This window comes from Macrosteles quadrilineatus, unplaced genomic scaffold (genome assembly GCF_028750875.1).
Source record: "Macrosteles quadrilineatus isolate MER2022 unplaced genomic scaffold, UCM_ALF_1.0 Scaffold_8__2_contigs__length_117827958, whole genome shotgun sequence".
NCBI classification, from domain to species: Eukaryota; Metazoa; Arthropoda; class Insecta; order Hemiptera; family Cicadellidae; genus Macrosteles; species Macrosteles quadrilineatus.
The window spans coordinates 14,715,166-14,733,652 of NW_026542601.1; the positions used below are offsets into that span (position 1 = coordinate 14,715,166).

At 37.0% G+C, this 18,487-nt stretch overlaps 1 protein-coding gene across 1 annotated transcript; it reads right to left on the reverse strand.

Moving 5' to 3' along the window:
• Window positions 1-266: 266 nt before the first annotated feature.
• On the reverse strand, window positions 267-17,978 carry LOC129000207 (uncharacterized). Its single transcript, XM_054427162.1, has 4 exons — window positions 17,957-17,978; window positions 15,875-15,926; window positions 11,680-12,381; window positions 267-3,011 (listed from the first exon to the last, which is right to left on the reverse strand). Exons 1-4 carry the CDS (start codon window positions 17,976-17,978, stop codon window positions 2,951-2,953), a joined length of 837 nt encoding a protein of 278 aa, XP_054283137.1. The 3' UTR covers window positions 267-2,950.
• Window positions 17,979-18,487: the final 509 nt, after the last annotated feature.

Below are 18,487 nucleotides of genomic sequence, written 5' to 3' on the forward strand. Positions count from 1 at the left end.
AAGTTAACCAAAATTTGTTTTAACTTCTTGTTTTTGGCAAGAACAAATATACTCTACTCCTGAAGAAGTAGCTAGTAGCTCCGTAAATTCTATGTATTTATTTGTGCATTTTCATATATTTTTGTCACTTAGGTAAACCTGTTAAAAACCTACCCACCACAAAACCCTTAAATTTAAATTTCGCAACTGTATTCATTGATATGGCTCTTTGATAAATGTTGTAATTGACCAAAAAGACAGGTAATAAGTTATGCAGAATATTTTTTTGAAATTTTAAATTGTATTTCCATATCTATTTAATTAAACAATGTAAACGTATTATCTCTATTCACTTGGTACCAATATGACTAGACTAGACTTAATTAAAACTATGAAAAAACTGTAGACAAAAAATATGTATTGAAACATTCCGCTATGGTACTATTTACATAAAGCTCCAACAGACGTAGCTACCTACAACAACACTAAGGATCAGATATGCGCTTAGGCCTAATGTCTCATCATATCGATGGAAGCGGCAATAGTTAGCAACCTCCCTTCGTCTCAACAAACCCATCTACTCTGACAGGAACGATTTCATAAGTACGATTTGATTTACAAAAATGGTAAACATCCAGAACACTGTAGCTGTGAAAGCATCGACAAATGAAAACACTCGGTAACCGCAAACACACACCTACAGTGTTTTAACATTTTGGCAACGGACAATTTAGAATCGACACTCAAATCTGCAGGCACTATAAGCGAAATCATTCAACCACATTGTGCAAATAAATTGAGCATTTTTTGGGTATCACTGGAAATTCTTCAAAGGATAAGTTAACATACTTATCTTGAAACCACCCAGATTATTTAAAATTATTGGAATTAATTTTCAAAGCGCTATCAATTATCAAACAATTAATTTTTGCCAAAATTGTAATCAGCACATTAACACGTTGCAATAAAATATTTTGGCCTCTAGCACATCTGATAATTCAATTTCCGAGATACATTACAAGTTAAAAAGAGTAACGGTATTGTCTAACGTTAAAACATCTTTACAGGCCTAGATAAAAAAATAACATCGATGTGTGATAACTAATAGACTGTTTTGCTGTCCCGCAATTTTATATAAAACAAAACATAACACTAGTTAGTTTTCGTCTACAAATAGCCAATAACATTTTATAAATCACATCTACGTATCTAAAAATATTTTATTACACAAATCAACAAGGAATATAACATACAGCCACCTCTGGGGTGGTTTTTTTATTCGTCACCTCTGTTCGTTCCTCACTTATTTGACGATCGAATACACTATCTTAATATTATTTTACAGTCAACTATTTTTTACAAAATTAAACTTTACAGCAAAGTTGATGTAAAATATGTTACGAATATTTAAAATACTCAGAGTATGTTTACACTTTATGCCACTTTTGAAAGCCTTATGTTACCGGTATCGTTTCACAGCATAATCCTGCAAGTTTCTTACACAAAAAATCTTTTTACCAACATATTTTGACAACCAGACTTGACAAACCAACAGTAACACTTTTAACAAAATCCGTTTCATACTGATTTCGATTCATATTTGTTCTCGCATTTGCCATACTTATCTCATAACAATTCATAAACCTTCTTCAGTTCAAACCCAACATAACACAGATCATTAGGCTGTATTTAAGTCCAGGACATAACACTGTACAGCTTGGTAAACTCTTGAAAGACATTCCCGTAGCACAGAACTCAGCTTTCAGTCAAAGAAACCTCAGTCAAGATCGTTGGGATCCCCAGCAGTGCTTTCCAAACTAAATAACCAACTTGTGCATTGACAGAGAAAAAAGCATGAAATTGATAACTCAACTTCAATTTTAAACCATAAATTATGAGAACAAATTCAACAGCAACTTAAAGCACCATTTGAGGTTATAATAGGAAAAGTCATAACAATGCAAAATCGCTTAAAATTTCAACAATCAAAGGAAAACTATTAAGTTGGTGGTCTTTTGCCTTGGAGACATTTTTTCCTTATTCAGATAAGACATACATCGTGCTTAGAATAATTGAGTTTCTGATTAGTTGGATTTTATCTGATTCTATCATATTAATTCCGTCCAACAAGACCTTGTGCATTGAAAATCATTGATTTACAAAGTGAAATGAAAGTACAAAGTGATTTAATTAAGTTAAAAATAATAACTTAGGGCCTGTCAAAAAATGTACCTCGAATCTACCTTGTCATTACCCATCTCTTCGTTCACACCACAAAACTTTGTCCTTTCCTCATATATCCGACCTTGAATTATTCGTAATGTGAGCTTCATCAAACAATAAGACGACACATGTAATGCGTACATCTAACACATACACACTAATCGGAACACCGATACACCGAGTTACACTTAGACAATGGTGCAAGAACTGCGAATGTGCAAACATGAGGGTATATTGGTAAATAAGCTCAACATCAATATAGAATAAATTTCCCAACTAACATTACATCTACTTTTTTTGTGTTTTTCTTTTTTTTCTTATTTACCGCAAGTGCGAAAAAGCAGAAGTTTGGATTTTCCCGCACCAAGGGCTCAGTTTGATACGGGTAAATCTGCACCTGTGCAACTTTCGCACCCGAGCTCACATTACAAATAATCCTCCCGAGAATAACCTTGCAAATGTTTGCTTTTATCAGTATCATTTCACTTCAGATATTGTGTCTAGGTTATTTTCAAGATATCTAACTATCAGAATCAATAATCTGTTCATTCAATCTGCGCCAAATCACAACGCTCATAACCGACCAAACCGAGATGGATGGCGATCGTTCGAAAAGCAAACATTGAACGGAAAACAAGTTAACACAAACTAACATAGTGTGGTGCGGGTGAAAGTTAATTTCAAGAGGTCAGTTAATTTTGAAAAGCCAACACTGCTCAGGTAGCGAATAAACTGAATTCACTAGTTGTTACAAATAGTCAAGCGTCACGTATGTCTTGACAAACGGCGTATCCACTTTGCAACTGTCCCTGAAAAAAAGGAAATTAATTAATAAGTTGGTAATCTGTAATTTGTCTAAAGAAAAAGTAGTATATATTTCCATATTTTAAATTAATAATAAGTGTTGCAAACAATAGGTAATCCACCCACTTACCATGTGTACGTATACTACGCAGGTGAATCGTACGAGAAGTGTTGGGAGGCAGAAGTATACAAAGTCGTTATGATTATGCAACTACAGTACTGTGTTGGGCCACAGTTGTTGAAGGAGGGAGTTCTAGTATTGGTTCTCACAGAATAATACAAAGTAGAACTCTTTACAGAAAATATGATGCAAAGATGGAGGAAAAGGTAGAGAAAACATTGTGGCAAACCCAAGAACTACAAACATAGAAAACTTGGACCACACAACCAATTATTGTTCACAATGTCTTTAATAATAGAAATAATGATTCTTCAATCAAAGTTGAAAACAGTACTTCTGTACTCAATAAGAGTATTACTATAGTAGCAGTGCTCTTTTACTGCTCTGAAAAAAAAACCAGTCCTAGAAAAGTTAGCACCAAAACATCAGCACTAGAAATGTTAATGTTAGAAACGTCAGTGCTAGAAAATCACTGCCAGAATCATCAGTGCCAGAAACGTCAACACCAGAATTGTGTGCACCAGAAACATGAGCACCAGAACATCAGCGTCAGAAATATTCAAACTGGACTAAGCTGACCGATCATTGGACCTGTGATAAATGAGTGGCTTAAAAAAACTGTTGCTCTTATTGTCAACTAAGTTGGACTAAGAATTTTCCTTCATTCTACACTCGTCTTTCGCTCGTATATAGATTATAATGTGCCCAGTGGCGCTTCCATCTGACTTGATAAGAATGATAACATCACAAGCATTATTTTCTTGGATCTTGTTACGTTCCTGAAAAATATTTCAATAACCATACCTTGGTTACATTTTGACTATACGTCTCGCCACCCTAAGTTGAGGCAGCCCAAACTGACCGGGAGGGTCAAAACCGGCTGTTCCCGCGCGACCCTTTATAATCCGATTAGCGACACTTCCGTGAACGCTCTAGTTCAATAATTATCATTAACAAATTTTAAATCCGATGTATAAATTTAGTCATTTACATTAATAACTTTCATTGAACAAACATTTCCGTTTTTGTCCCATCAAAAACGGACATTGTTTACGGTTTGTGAGCTATAAACAAAAAACCAAGTAGTGTTTTTGTTTATAGCTCACAAACCGTAAACATTGTCCGTTTTTGATGGGGCGAAAACGGAAATGTGTATTAAATCAAAGTTAATAATGTAAATGACTAAATTTATACATCGGATTTAAAATTTGTTAATGATAATTATTGAACTAGAGCGTTCACGGAAGTGTCGCTAATTGGATTATAAAGGGTCGTGCCAGAACAGCCGGTAATGACCCTCACGGTCAGTTTGGGCTGCCTCAACTTAGGGTGGCGAGACGTATAACTAACTTCTTATTTGCATAGGAATCTTTTATAATTCATGAACAACTGAAATAGTCTGTTTAAAAGTCATTAAAATCGTCTCTAAAATTAATAACTAACCGTGAGTAGATGTGGAGTGCAATTATTTGAACTACTGAAATTATAAAACAGGGATGAATAAGTAAATTAAAAAGTGTAAGTAAAAACATGCAGCGAGTTAAAAAATATTTAGAATTGCAAAAGCCTTTGATTAAATTTACTTTTTTCATACATGAGTTTTAAAAAGAGTATATAATCTAATAAAGTTTGATTATAACTTAATCACATTGCAAAACTTACCCTGTTTATTATTTCATGAACTGTTTTTTTGGAAGACTTCAATTTATCTGTTGGTTTTCACAAAAATGATTGTTCCATTGTAAATCCAAAATAGCAGCAAAGGTCTTAACTGTGTTTTGGAACACTGTAGAAATAAACAGAGTAAAAAATATAATTAAAAGTGAGAAGAACAAAAACAAAATGTCTGACATAGCCTAAATGATCAAAATAATAAGCCAAATAAAGCGTGCCACCAAATAATGTGTTGTGAGAGGTACGAGTTTACAACAAATTAATAAGAAAAAAGAGAAGATTTAGTGATTTGAAAATAGTTCAAATGTGCCAGAAGAGAATGGAGGATTCTCTTAAGAATTTAACTTAAACCATCGCTTTCATTTAATACACTGAAACTGTGATAACAAAGGAAATAAATATTTCTTATAGTTATAGATTGTTAAATATTTTGATTTTCTTGAGTGAAAATTAGGTTGTTATTGATTCGACAACAAAATAGTAAGAAACACACTAATATTGAAACGGTTGTTATATGAAACAAAATGTCCTTAATAGTAAAATTTTCTTTCTATCAAATTTCTATTTTAAGGTAATCAAATTTTGATGATTTCTATCAAGACAAGAACCTAAATAAATTAGTTCACAAATTAAAATAAAATATCGTTAAAGCTGTGAGGATCTTAAGTCGTATACTTGATCTACATTTATAAAACGTTCTTAGGTTTCATATAACATCCGCCTACATCATTTATCATATGCTAAAACTATAAAAATATTTAGATTTATTAGCAACTAGCTGTTACCCGCCGGCTTCGCTCGACGTAACCTTTTTGTCTTATTGTTAGATCCAGCATCTCATTCCCTATATTTTTTCTATTCGAACTTGATATACTCCATATATTATGTACTTACATAAACTTAGCATCTTAAATTAAATAGAAAAGTAATCACCCGAATAAATATTAACAAATTGAACTCTTTATTTAACAAAACTATTTTTAATTTGTAGAATAATTCATCAACAAATTCCAGATAAAACAATAACAATACAACAACACCTTTTTAAACTGGAAAAATCTATGTTGTATTGATGTAAATTCATTACAATAATACATTTCTATAGACAACATTGTAAGATTTGTTATTCTCAGCCAGTATATGCAGGTTTTGGGGACTTGACACTCTTGAACAACCGACATATAGCTGACCGTGTGAGAAGCAAGGTGTTCCCAAATGAATTCCTGCAACTCTCAGCGTTTGTCCCTGTGACTTATTGACTGTCATCGTAAATGCCACCTTTATCGGGAACTGTAGCCTCCTAAACTGGAATGGCAGATTATTAGGAATAATCGGGATTCTTGGAATCAAAACGCTTTCTCCTTTAGCTGTTCCAGTCAGAATAGTGGCATGTACTATGTTTCTTCCTAGCTCTGTGACTCGAAGCCTAGTGCCATTGCACAATCTTGGTGCATCAAGGTTGCGCATCAGCAGAACTGGTACGCCAACTTTTAGCTCGAGTTTATGGGAAGGCACGCCTGTTAGTTCCAATGAGTTTAGAAATTCTACAGGGTAAGTGGGACTGTCGTCACTGCTCATCACAGTGTCTATTGACGTGTATATTTTTGACTCCCCTGCTAACATTGCCAATATATGTTTGTTGATGTTGTTGACAGACTCATTTGTTGGAGATAGAACTGCCCTCTCGCATAACCATTCTTCGTTGCTTATATTCCTTTGTATGTTTGGATAAACGTGAGCAATAAGTTCATCCTCTGTTGTCACTGGATGACAAAAATCATTGGTAAATTCGATTTTTCCATCTGTGTCTGTTTTTAGGAGACCCTCTCCTATTTTCAGAAGCTTAGACGCATAGGCACCTGACTCCAAATCGTTGAAAAGCTGGACACGCATGTTACATGTAAGCTGGAGCTTTATTACCTTGGACCACAGTTGAGACGCCTTTAGACATGCATTCATCTCATCCACCGGTGTCCCCCTCTCAATAACGGGCAGTGTCTGTCTGAAGTCACCAGCGAGCAGAACTACAACACCTCCCATTAGAGATTGGTTGCTGCGTATATCTTGCAGGCTGAAGTTCAAAGCCTCTAAGGCGTGCTTGTGCGACATAGTGCACTCGTCCCACACAATTAACTTGCACTGTTGCAGGAGAGCACCGCGGTTGCTATTTTTACTTATGTTGCATGTAGGGGTCTCTTGGCTTGCTAGATTTAATGGCAATTTAAAAGTAGAATGTGCTGTCCGTCCACCGTTCAACAACGTTGCAGCGATTCCCGAGGAAGCCACAGCCAGGGCTATGTTCCGGTCCTTGCGAAGTCGGGCGAGCAGTAGGTTTAACACAAATGTTTTACCAGTACCCCCTGGTGCGTCCAGAAAGAAGAGTCCCCCATTACTACTATTTACATGCTGTATAATTACATCGTAAACGTGCCTTTGTTCGGGAAGCAAACGTGGCTCCATATCATGGACAAAGATATCTAAGGCAACGGCATCGTAATTCAGTTCTCTTACAACATCGCTTGACAATTCTCCCCTTTGTTCTGGAGTGGGCAAACCGAAGTCTGTCATTTTCATCCCAGATAAATTAGTTATTTTGTTCTCTATTAACTTTAAAGCCTCATTAACTATCAATTCTATGTGCGTACCTTGGAGTCTATGAGCTATATCTTCTGATAATGCAACCTTGTACTTGTCCCACAGTTGAAGTGGATTTGAGAGACCGCAAGTACTTACTATAACTGCAAACAACTCTCTGACTTTAGCTGGTGATCGGCACAGCACGGCTTCATCCATGGTAGCGTCCCAATGGTCGTCACTTTCTAAAAGCCCACGTGCCTCACAGGCTTTTCTAAATGTAGCATGTTCTTGTCCACCCACTGTTTTAAGATCGTGGAAGCTTGATGGGCCCCGTACTTGATTAAGCAGCATGCGCAAGCAGTAGCACTCAAAGTTGCTGACATGTACGGTATATATACGACCTAGTGCGTCTGCAGCTTTTACTCCCGGCCAGTTCTCAACAGGCTTTCCTTGTTTGCGGCGCTTCCACTCTTTCGCCGATGCATTCCAGATATAATAACGTGGTACTTCAACATAGAGCAAAGTTTTTGAAAATTCATCATTTTGACAAAGTTGGAAGAATGCAGTTAAAGTCGTCATAGGAGGAGTAGCGATTCTGTCGTGGAGATTTTGATCATTGAAGAAGACACGCTCGCCATTGGGCAAGTGCACCGCGAGATGGGTTACAGTGGGGTATCTCTCGTGCATTGGAAATCCCAATATACGCCACGCTGCTTCGTTACTGCTCACGTAACGTCCAGCTCTGAAACTCTGCACTTCATCCCTAGAATCAATGTTCACATTATCGGATTGCCTAACATTAAATATTGCCTGATCATTCCCTTTGTTAATATATTTGCAAATGTATTTTATGGCCTGTACAGAGCCACAATACTCCACATTCACATGGGCAGTAAACATTTTAAGGAGTAGGGGATTATATGGCACAATCCAGCTGTTATCTATTACAACTTCTTCTCCACCACGTATTCGAATAGTAGCTGTGCGTCCTCCATCCTCTGGCGCTGCACGTCTATACAGAGGGTAACCATTCGCATTTGTTTGAGTGGCATCTAGTAGCGCCCGAGGGTACGTCTTTGTGCACTTACTGTCCTTCATACAGGGAGCTGATGTATTATAATTGCCACATGGTCCGTGGATCATATGTTTTAGAACTGCGTCATACAGTTTTTTGTCGGTTTCAGGATCTGGGATTTCAGCACTAATTATGTCATCCATTTGATTTAGACGCAATTTTTCTTTAAGCCACAGTAAAACATGTACGTGTGGTAAGCCACGCTTCTGCCACTCTATTGAGTACATAAAGCACTGGCAATCTCCAAATACTTTACCTTTCGTGAGCAGAGATATAAGTTTTTTCACTTTCAATTCAAAAACTCTGGCAATGAGGTCGTGGCGATCTGTAGCTTTCTGACCAGGCATGAGTTCATCAGTTATCTCATTCCAAGAGGGGTTACACGTAAACGTGATGAATAAGTCCGGGCGTCCATAGTTACGGACATAAGCAAATGCATCTTGCGTGTACTCGTGAAGATATCGAGGGCTGTTAACAAAAGTTGACGGAAGAATCACCATCTGTCCTAAATCATTAGGATTCACATTGTTGTCGTTTCTTACAGCATCCTGCAGGTGTATGTAATTTTCAGCCCGTAACTTTTTCTGGTTCAATGAGATAAACCTCAAACGTTCGCTTTCTATTTTTACATACATATCTACCAGAAATTGATGTAAAAGTTTATTGCAGCGCAGAAGTAAATTGAATTCATTTGCACACACCATGATTTGAAATGCATAAAAATCCATGCATGACACTTTTTTATTTGGCAAAGGCTGTCTAGTGAGTGGGTTAATTTGGGGTATATCAAAGTGGTATCCTTCTTGGCCATTCCAGAAAATTATCGGATACTGAAGGGCATCATAGAACCTATGCGTGTCCGCGACACGGGATAGCTTGTCATCGCGGGCGTGCAACACAATGTCTCTACTTGTAGAATGATCATTGCCCACTACAATGGCTGCCACTTCGTTTATGGTGGGTAAGTTGTATCGTCTCTCATGCTGCCCATGAGGGACGCGATCAGGGTGGATTATTAATTTGCAGCTTTCATCCGGCATAACCTCTATCGCAGTTTTAAACTCTTTGATTAAATTATTATGCTCATGAAGGACTGTCTGTACTTTTCTTAGCGTTGGTTTTTCAACCCCTGGTACGATTTCAAATCTTCTATCAGTTTCTGCTTCCTCATCTCCATAAAAATATATCTGCAAAAAGTTTGGCTGCATATTTGGTGCAGGAAGTAGGGACCCAATTTTGTGGTAGACTTGCCCTTTAATTGTAAAGGTTGGTGAAAACCCAGGCATGTTCACTATTGTATCTGCCCCAAACGATGTCATGTGAAAGCAGGTGTTGTACCGCCTAATATTTTTCAAAAATCGCTTTGACTCATTAGTCTCACCGAGGAATAGCTCTTTCATAGGTTGTACTGGCTCTTGTGGCCGATGAATAGCAACCTTACCACCAGCACAACACATCCCTACAGGCTCCTCCTTCCACTTTAAAGCTCTGCAGTATCGACATTCAGTATCCATTCGCCCAACTTTTATCAAAACATGACTACTGTAATCTAGAGTTGGGTCGTACTCTAAGGCAGCATTTTCAAAGACGCCCCACGTATTCCTGTGGAACGTTTGCCGCCGTTGGGCAGCCCTTGCCGCAATAACGTTTCTGCGAAATTCAGCTTCCTCAGCAGTTTCTGTAGCTCGCTGGGATGCCATATGAACAGCGTGTTGTTGTCTACGTCGTTCATTCTGCTCCGTCGTTTCAGCTACTCTCAAGCTGGCCTGCCGGTGGGCTTGATCTGATAATCTAAGCTGACGTTCCTCTTGTGTTTCTACCGCTCTGTGAGCTGCCAGTCGCTGAGCATTTTCATTTAATCGAAGCTGACGTTCCTCTGGTGTTTCTGCTGATCTGTGAGCTGCCAGTCGCTCAGCATTCTCCTCTAGTCGAAGCTGAAGTTCTTCTGGTGTTTCAGCTACTCTCAAGCTGGCCTGCCGGTGGGCTTGATCTGATAATCTAAGCTGACGTTCCTCTTGTGTTTCTACTGCTCTGTGAGCTGCCAGTCGCTGAGCATTCTCATTTAATCGAAGCTGACGTTCCTCTGGTGTTTCTGCTGATCTGTGAGCTGCCAGTCGCTCAGCATTCTCCTCTAGTCGAAGCTGAAGTTCTTCTGGTGTTTCAGCTACTCTCAAGCTGGCCTGCCGGTGGGCTTGATCTGATAGTCGAAGCTGACGTTCCTCTTGTGTTTCTACTGCTCTGTGAGCTGCCAGTCGCTGAGCATTCTCATTTAATCGAAGCTGACGTTCCTCTGGTGTTTCTGCTGATCTGTGAGCTGCCAGTCGCTCAGCATTCTCCTCTAGTCGAAGCTGAAGTTCTTCTGGTGTTTCAGCTACTCTCAAGCTGGCCTGCCGGTGGGCTTGATCTGATAGTCGAAGCTGACGTTCCTCTTGTGTTTCTACTGCTCTGTGAGCTGCCAGTCGCTGAGCATTCTCATTTAATCGAAGCTGACGTTCCTCTGGTGTTTCTGCTGCTCTGTGACCTGCCAGCCGCTGAGCATTCTCCTCAAGTCGACGCTGACGTTCTTCTGGCGCTTCTGCTAATCTGTGAGCTGCTTGTCGCTTGGCTTTTCGCGAACTTTGGGATAAATTTGACTTACGTTTCTTCGGCATTTTAAGATGTATTTCTTGAATTCAAAACAGCAGTTAACATCGAATCCATAATGACGTGTCGATATTTAGATGCGTAAACCAAAATAAAAACAAAAAAACAAAATATAAACAAATAACTAAAATGGCAGCTGTATTTCTTTAGGATATTTAAATCACATAAACGTTACCTTTAAGTGCTGCATTCTGAAGTTAACCTTATGAACTATTTGGAATGTCTGATTATGTTGCATGATGTAAAGCCTTTTTTAGTTGGAACAGCTGACTGAATTCTTTAATTCCCTTTAAATATGAATACCCATGAGATTAACATTGGGAACTACAGAACCACTGGGGCGGAGCCCGAAAGGATTTTTGAGATAAGAATATGCTTTAATGTTAATCGGGAATGTGAGCTATCATCATGCCAATTTGTAGCCCAATCCGTCCAGTAGTTTATGCGTGATTGAGCAACACACACACAAACACACACACAAACACACACACAAACATACACACAAACTCACAAACTTTCAGATTTATAATATTAGTAAGATCTACTAACTTGCTTAATGAAGTGAGATTTCATTTCCACTTACTCATCTTCCCAAGGACAAACGTCGTTGGTTTTCCCAGAGGCTTCTTGAGGTGTGCTTGAGGGTTTCTCTGATGAGTTCTCCGGAGGTTTCTGTGATGTCTCCTGTTTCACGCCCGTTGTAGCCGACACCACTTCCCCCTCCTCCGTCTCCTCCATTCCACCTGGGTTCTCCGCTACGGAACTAACGCTGATGAGTGGCGCCACAGTCGACTGTTTCCGGCCGGGTGGTCCGCTCACCGACTTTTTACGTATTCTCTCAGGAACTTCCACGGGTAGGTTTATGTTGGCCTCGCACGACGTCGAGTCAAACGACCTCTGAGGCGTCACGTCTTCCATGGACGACACAGAGGGCCGAGGACACACGTTTGACGATCGACGTCCCTGGAATCTGTCCTGCACATTACAGTTCTTCCGAAGTCTTTCACTCACTTCGACAGCCACCGCAAGACTGATGTCGGAGGACGAGCTGCCCGAGTCCAGCTGTGTTGAGTTCTTGCGAGACCCGACGTGTCCGAGCGAGTCAAAGGAGCATGCTGCCGTGTCGTCTACCGGATGTAACTTCTGAGACCCTGATGTGTCGTCTGCTACCGCATGTAGCTTCTTGTCTGGGGACCCCGGTGTGTCCCACGGACAAACATCGTCTCCTCTCTTGTCCTTCTCCACACCCTCGTCTGAGGAACCACCTCCTCCTCCCACGGCCTCCCTGCATCATTAAACAGAACGATCTATATTAAATTATCTGGACACAATAATCTTTGAGTGAAATAAATCTCAATAAATGCTTATTAATCTGTAGGCTAACACTAGAGTCTCGATAAACCAAATTGCAGGCGGATCCTGTTACAGACTACTAATTGTTTAGAAGAGCCGGAAAAACTGTAAATTATATAACAAATATGAAACAATGTATTTTATCACTGTATGGCAAATGTCACGAGATGCTGGCAATACTGTGATCATTTCCTACGATCATAGCCACAATATTGCAAAATCCCTGATTATCTAATGCATAACTCAAATAATCATCTCTCATGATCTCATTCTTCTTTCTACACGACAATGCTAAAAGAGAGCCAACTGAACGCCACTTATGAAGGATTGACCTTTGGCTGTTGGCGATTATTCCAAATTTTTCAGGTTCCATTCAAAATTCAATTTACGTACAATTCCAGGTTAACTGGTATTGCAGAGCATGTAGCTTAGTTTTTGAATTGAAATGCAGTAACTTTGTTATGCAACAGGATGTTTGTATTAGCGAGACTCCAGTGTTTATTAATTATTGGTAATTTTGAACTATTAAGTATAAACTACTCCCATCTACCATACTTCCTCTGCATCCACTAACATCCCTCCTCCATACAGCTGATTGTGCTAAAAAACTGTATCCTTACAAAGCCTTCATAGTCAGGTTGGGTAGCAGGAAAATATTTCAGTTCTGGCAGACAGGCTGCAATTTTAGGTGGTTATAGTATACAAGTTTCTGAACCTAAAACCGCCCAGACCCCAATTTTTAAGGACCTCGGTCGTCCGTAATGACGTCATCAAAATGGTGGCCGTAAGAGGATGTTGAGTCCCCATGAATTGGCTATAACGACCGAATGCCTGAACCGATTTTCATGAAATTTGGCACACAAGTGCTTGAATACATTATCTCGGCCTGGGTCAAGTTTCATCAAGTCATTTCAAAATGGCGTCCATTCAAAACTAAAAAAATTATGAGGAAAATAATTGTGAATTGTTTTATACAGGGTGAGTTTTAAATGAGTTCCCCTCCCTACTTTTTTATACATTTCTTAAGATATCAACTCCGAACCACGTCAGATAATTGTAGAGTAGCGATTACTTCATTTCGACTAGTTTTTATTTTATCCGTTTTTTGTTATCAAGCTTTCTTGATAAAATATAACAATTATTTTGATTTAAAATGTCAATATTTCAAAAACCAAACATGACAATGAAAAACGGATTGCGGCATTGAATTCAACATAAAAAAGTAGTTCAAAATGATGGGTCACAACACCCCCTTCATATTAAAAATAATTTATCATATTTCAAAATGGCGGATCCAAGATGGCGGCTGAAAAAAATACATCCGTCATAACCGAGTGAAAATAGGTCAACAATGAATGGTGGTGTCTACTTATCTTTATCTAGCACTATTTTGAGATTATGGCCTTAGTTTGTAATTGCACAATGTTATAATGGACTAAAAATAAAGTTATAAAAAGTTCTCATAACTTTAGAATGGATCAACATTTTTTTTAACGGATTGCAGCATTGTATTCAGCGTAAAGGTTTTGTTTGAAACGGTGGGTCACAACCCTATCCTTATATTTGAAAAGAATTTTTGTATCCAAAATGGCGGATCCAAGATGGCGGCCAAAAATGTAAACCCAGTCAAAATGAAGTACTTGCTACTCTACAATGATCTGACATGGTTCAAAGTTGATATCTTAAGAAATGTATAAAAAAGTAGGGGGGAACTCTTTTAAAACTCACCCTGTATAAAACAATTCACAATTATTTTCCTCATATTTTTTTTTTGTATTGAATAGCCGCCATTTTGAAATGACTTTATGAAACTTGACAATTTTCAACCCAGGCCGAGATAATGTATTCAAGCACTTGTGTGCCAAATTTCATGAAAATCGGTTCAGGCATTCGGTCGTTATAGCCAATTCATGGGGACCCAGCATCCTCTTACGGCCGCCATTTTGATGAAGTCATTACGGACGACCGAGGTCCTTAAAAATTGGGGTCTGGGCGGTTTTAGGTTCAGAAACTTGTATACTATGACCACCTAAAATTGCAGCCTGTCTGCCAGAACTGAAATATTCTGCCACTATATGCAGCTATACGACCCCACTATCAGTAGTAGAATTTGTTTGGGAATTAATTTTTAAATATTTTAATACTTCCAAAGATTGTTTGTAAAGACAGGGGTTGCAAAAATATTCACTGTGTTCCCTCAAATTTGACCCTGGATTAAAGTTTAGTTAAAGTTGGTACATTTTTATGATGCTCAATAAAAACATAATTTCTTACGTCGCCTAACATTTTCTGGTAAGTACTACAGTAAAGCATAACCAGTTCAGATAAGATTACATTTAAGTGTTCAAAATGAAATTAGTTAAGCTCGTTTGAAGCTGTTAGATATTGCAGGAAAAATTTTTGTTTTTTTCTTTCTTGATTTAAGGTATACAAAAAATGTAAAACCACAGAATAGGGAATAGATGTATATTTTGTAGCTTTATAAAACTCAATTTAAGAATAAAGAAATGTTTATTCAGGAATACAAAAACAACCACACACATATCGATGCAAATAAAGGGGACATGAACAGAGCAACAAATAGAGAAAGAACAAAAATTCATTGTAAAGAAAATATACTGAAGTTTTCTTGTTTTAATCAAATAACATACTTTATAGGAAAAGGGTCACTCTTTAAAACATGTTTTACTACTGGGCAACATTCTACAAATTTTAACTTCATTTTTTACAGTGTTTATTGAATTGACTTTGTTTTGCATGAAAAGGAACTACAGTACCTATATAACTTATTTTTGATATTATTTCGATATTTTATAAGGTTTCATAAGTCTGTTTCTGAAAAGAGCAACGTTTATAACGGTTTGACAAAAAAAAAAGGAAATAGTTATAAAGTTGTCTAGAAGAAAAAAAAATCAATGAGCACAAAAGAGGAAACACCACAGGATGAGATCAGATACATCTTTGGAAGAATAATCAAAGGTGAAGGGGGAAATCAGATGACAAGAAGAAAGAATCAGAGATCAAATTGTTCTAAACAGACGTAAGTGTCCCTTAATTTCACTGTATTTCTACTCTTAAAACACGCATTAGGAGTCAAACTGTCATTTCTGATTCTCTCTTCTCTTCAACCATAAACAATTGTATAGAAAAAGAAAAACTAGGTTCAAAATTACAATAAATAAATTTGACACAGATAAACAAGGTCCAAACATTGAATATGTAAAATATGTTAAAATAACCTCCCAATAAAATCAAACTATTCCTTCAACAACCACTTAAAAAAATCCAGTTTCCTTAAACAATTTTTTGCACATAAAAATCTCGAGAACCATGCTATTTGTAAACGTAACAGTCGGTCATTCATAAACACAACCTGCAAAAGACACATAGAAGGTGTAAACATTTATGCGAAGCTGTGAACTTACAGGTTGGACCATGAACCCTGGGGCAGGTCTCCTCTGAAACACGTACCCTTACCTATGGTTACAGTAAATCCCACAGTCCATTGGAAAACATCGGGCAGTAAACTGGCAAACAAATTACGCTTTTGAAGCTAGCGGACGAGCAAAACCTCTAGACTAGGCTATAAAATAAAACAATTCATAACTAAGTGTGCAAGCTCTTTGTTGTAGAAGCAAGTAAAATTTTTCGGGTAAAGTAAATTGCTGCAAAGTGTTGTGAGTTAAACTACATAAGAGTCGTAATATGATTATGTTGACAAGTACAGATGAATCTTTATAGTAAAGCATGATTTTGTTTGTGTTTAAAAAATTATAGACCACTGACTGTATGAGATACAATAGTGTATTTAGGCTACTTATAAAATTATTAAAAAAAACTATAACAAATAATGGTTACTAATATATAAGCCTAAGTAATAAATAGTATAAATTATAACTACTATTTAAATAATGGAAAGACAAAAAGATTTAATCACATAACATAAAGCCAAATGAAACATGAACAAAAATTCAAATAAGAACAACAAACTGACAGCGAGTTGAATTAACAGTATAAAAGTGTTAACAAATTTGAAAAAAAAACACATATCATGCTTAGTTGACAAAATTTTTAATGTGTAATTTATTTGTGGTGGATTTGTATAGGGACAAACTGAGTAAATTTTGTTTCTTTATTTTTTCTAAAATAATTTTTACTGGAAATCTCAGTAAGATTGCAAATAAAAAGTCCAAGAAAGTATTTAAGTCAAATAATTGTCTAAAGTTGAAGTAAAAATTAAAAACACACACAAGGCAATCATAACATGTAGATGTAAGAACATTAAGAGTAAAATTAAAATAATATAAGAAACATCTATTCGTAAATTGTAAATAAATTCTGACACAATTCATCAGCCCAGCAGCCATGGAGCAAAGAATACCTATATTAAGTAAAATAATGCTAGCTTTTTCTTTCTCTTTTACCGTAGCTGTTACCGGTTAATTTGAAAAAAATATGATCGATGGTTTTTGTAAAACATGCGACTGTTTATCGTTTTACACTATATTGTAATTTGTTTGTAAAGTTTTCCACCCGTTTTCCAGCAAAAAATCTAATAAAGTAGTCTTACAAATAAATATTACATACTTACTTACCAAAATGCTAACTTTACCTCTAGGATTACTGAAGCCACTAAAAACTACAGACAATCTACACTCTGAAGTTGCCTTTCGCTCCCAAAACATTAAACTTTGTGAATTATTCTGTAAGAGATAATGCTAAGACACCTAGTACAGGTTTGAAAAATTCTTTAGATTCAATTCTGTTTTAATTAATTTATCTTTTCATGTTTCTGCAAATGTACAGTCATAATAACTGAACAGAATCAGAATTTAGACTAATCTTTTTTTTATTTTAGTAAATATTGTCGGCTAATAAAGAATCAAGGTGAAAACATCAAAATTAATTTCTCAAGAAAATAAAACAGTGAAAAAAATTTACACTGTATAATAATGTAACAAGCAATAGAGTTGCTTAAACTATCATGATTTCCAATGGTTACTTTTTCAACAATGATAGGTCTTTATAGTAATTACTTTTAGCATTTTTACAATAACAGGTATATTGGAATTCAAAATTAACTGTGAACTTTGTAACTTAGAACGTCATATTGATGAGGTTAGGTGTACAAATAAATTGATAGGATACCGTACAAGTTTTTTCCTCATCTTTTTACTTTTCCCCACTCTGGATGACAGTAGGGTAAAAATGAGAGAGCTAGCACCACCGTGTTATTAAACGGCTGAGAGAACTGGCACGGGGAGAACGTACATGGGTGAGAGAGCTGGCACGGTGAGAGAGCTGGCACACGGTGTCGAAAGTTTCCGTCGGCGTGTCGGGGTGGACGGTTGAGAGAGCTGGCACCGCGGAGGCTGGCACACGGGAAAGGTGTCGGAGGTGTGTCGGTTTGGAAGGGTGTTTGTTACCTGATGTCGGGCGTACGACAAGATGTATTATAAATATTTTTATTTAAAACTCGATTTTTAAGGTGGTAACGTTTGACTGACAAACGCTTCTCGCTTCTGCCATTTAGTGTTGAGTGTAGATAGTTTTCCAAATGTGTGGAGTAAATAGAATGTTAAATTGTTAGCCTTATGTAAGAAATAATGGATAAATAATAATATCTTAATAAATTAATTTAAAAACACTTATGGTGGACTTAAAAGCGCTTTTATGGCATGTCATTTAACGATGACGTTGTTTACCATGAAAACAATTTGTTTAATAAGGATATTTGTACATTTATATCTGAAATTCATTTATATCATAAAACTACTGTTTGTATATTTAAATAAATATTTAGCGCTGAGCTGATAATTATCCTTGATGATGCAAGGCTTATCGTGGCGTGCAAAAACTCTTGATAGGGATTATCATGGATGCAGCATTAGTTTATCAAAACATAATAATTTGCGTAACCATTACAAAGTGCAGCGTTGCAGCGTGTGTGTTTAATGACTTCCGACTGATAACGTAAATACCACGTGTGGAGGTTAAGGTCAAAGACGTCATATCTTATCAGTATATATATAGATATA

What these genes read in the sequence shown, in the direction of transcription:
- LOC129000207 (XM_054427162.1), bottom strand. Translation starts at nt 17,978, where the DNA reads ATGGCAGAAGCGAGAAGCGTTT. An exon ending in GGCAGAAGCGAGAAGCGTTT is followed by an intron (nt 15,927 to 17,956) that starts GTCAGTCAAACG and finishes CTGTAACCATAG; the next exon opens with GTAAGGGTACGTGTTTCAGA. An exon ending in CAGGGTTCATGGTCCAACCT is followed by an intron (nt 12,382 to 15,874) that starts GTAAGTTCACAG and finishes TTAATGATGCAG; the next exon opens with GGAGGCCGTGGGAGGAGGAG.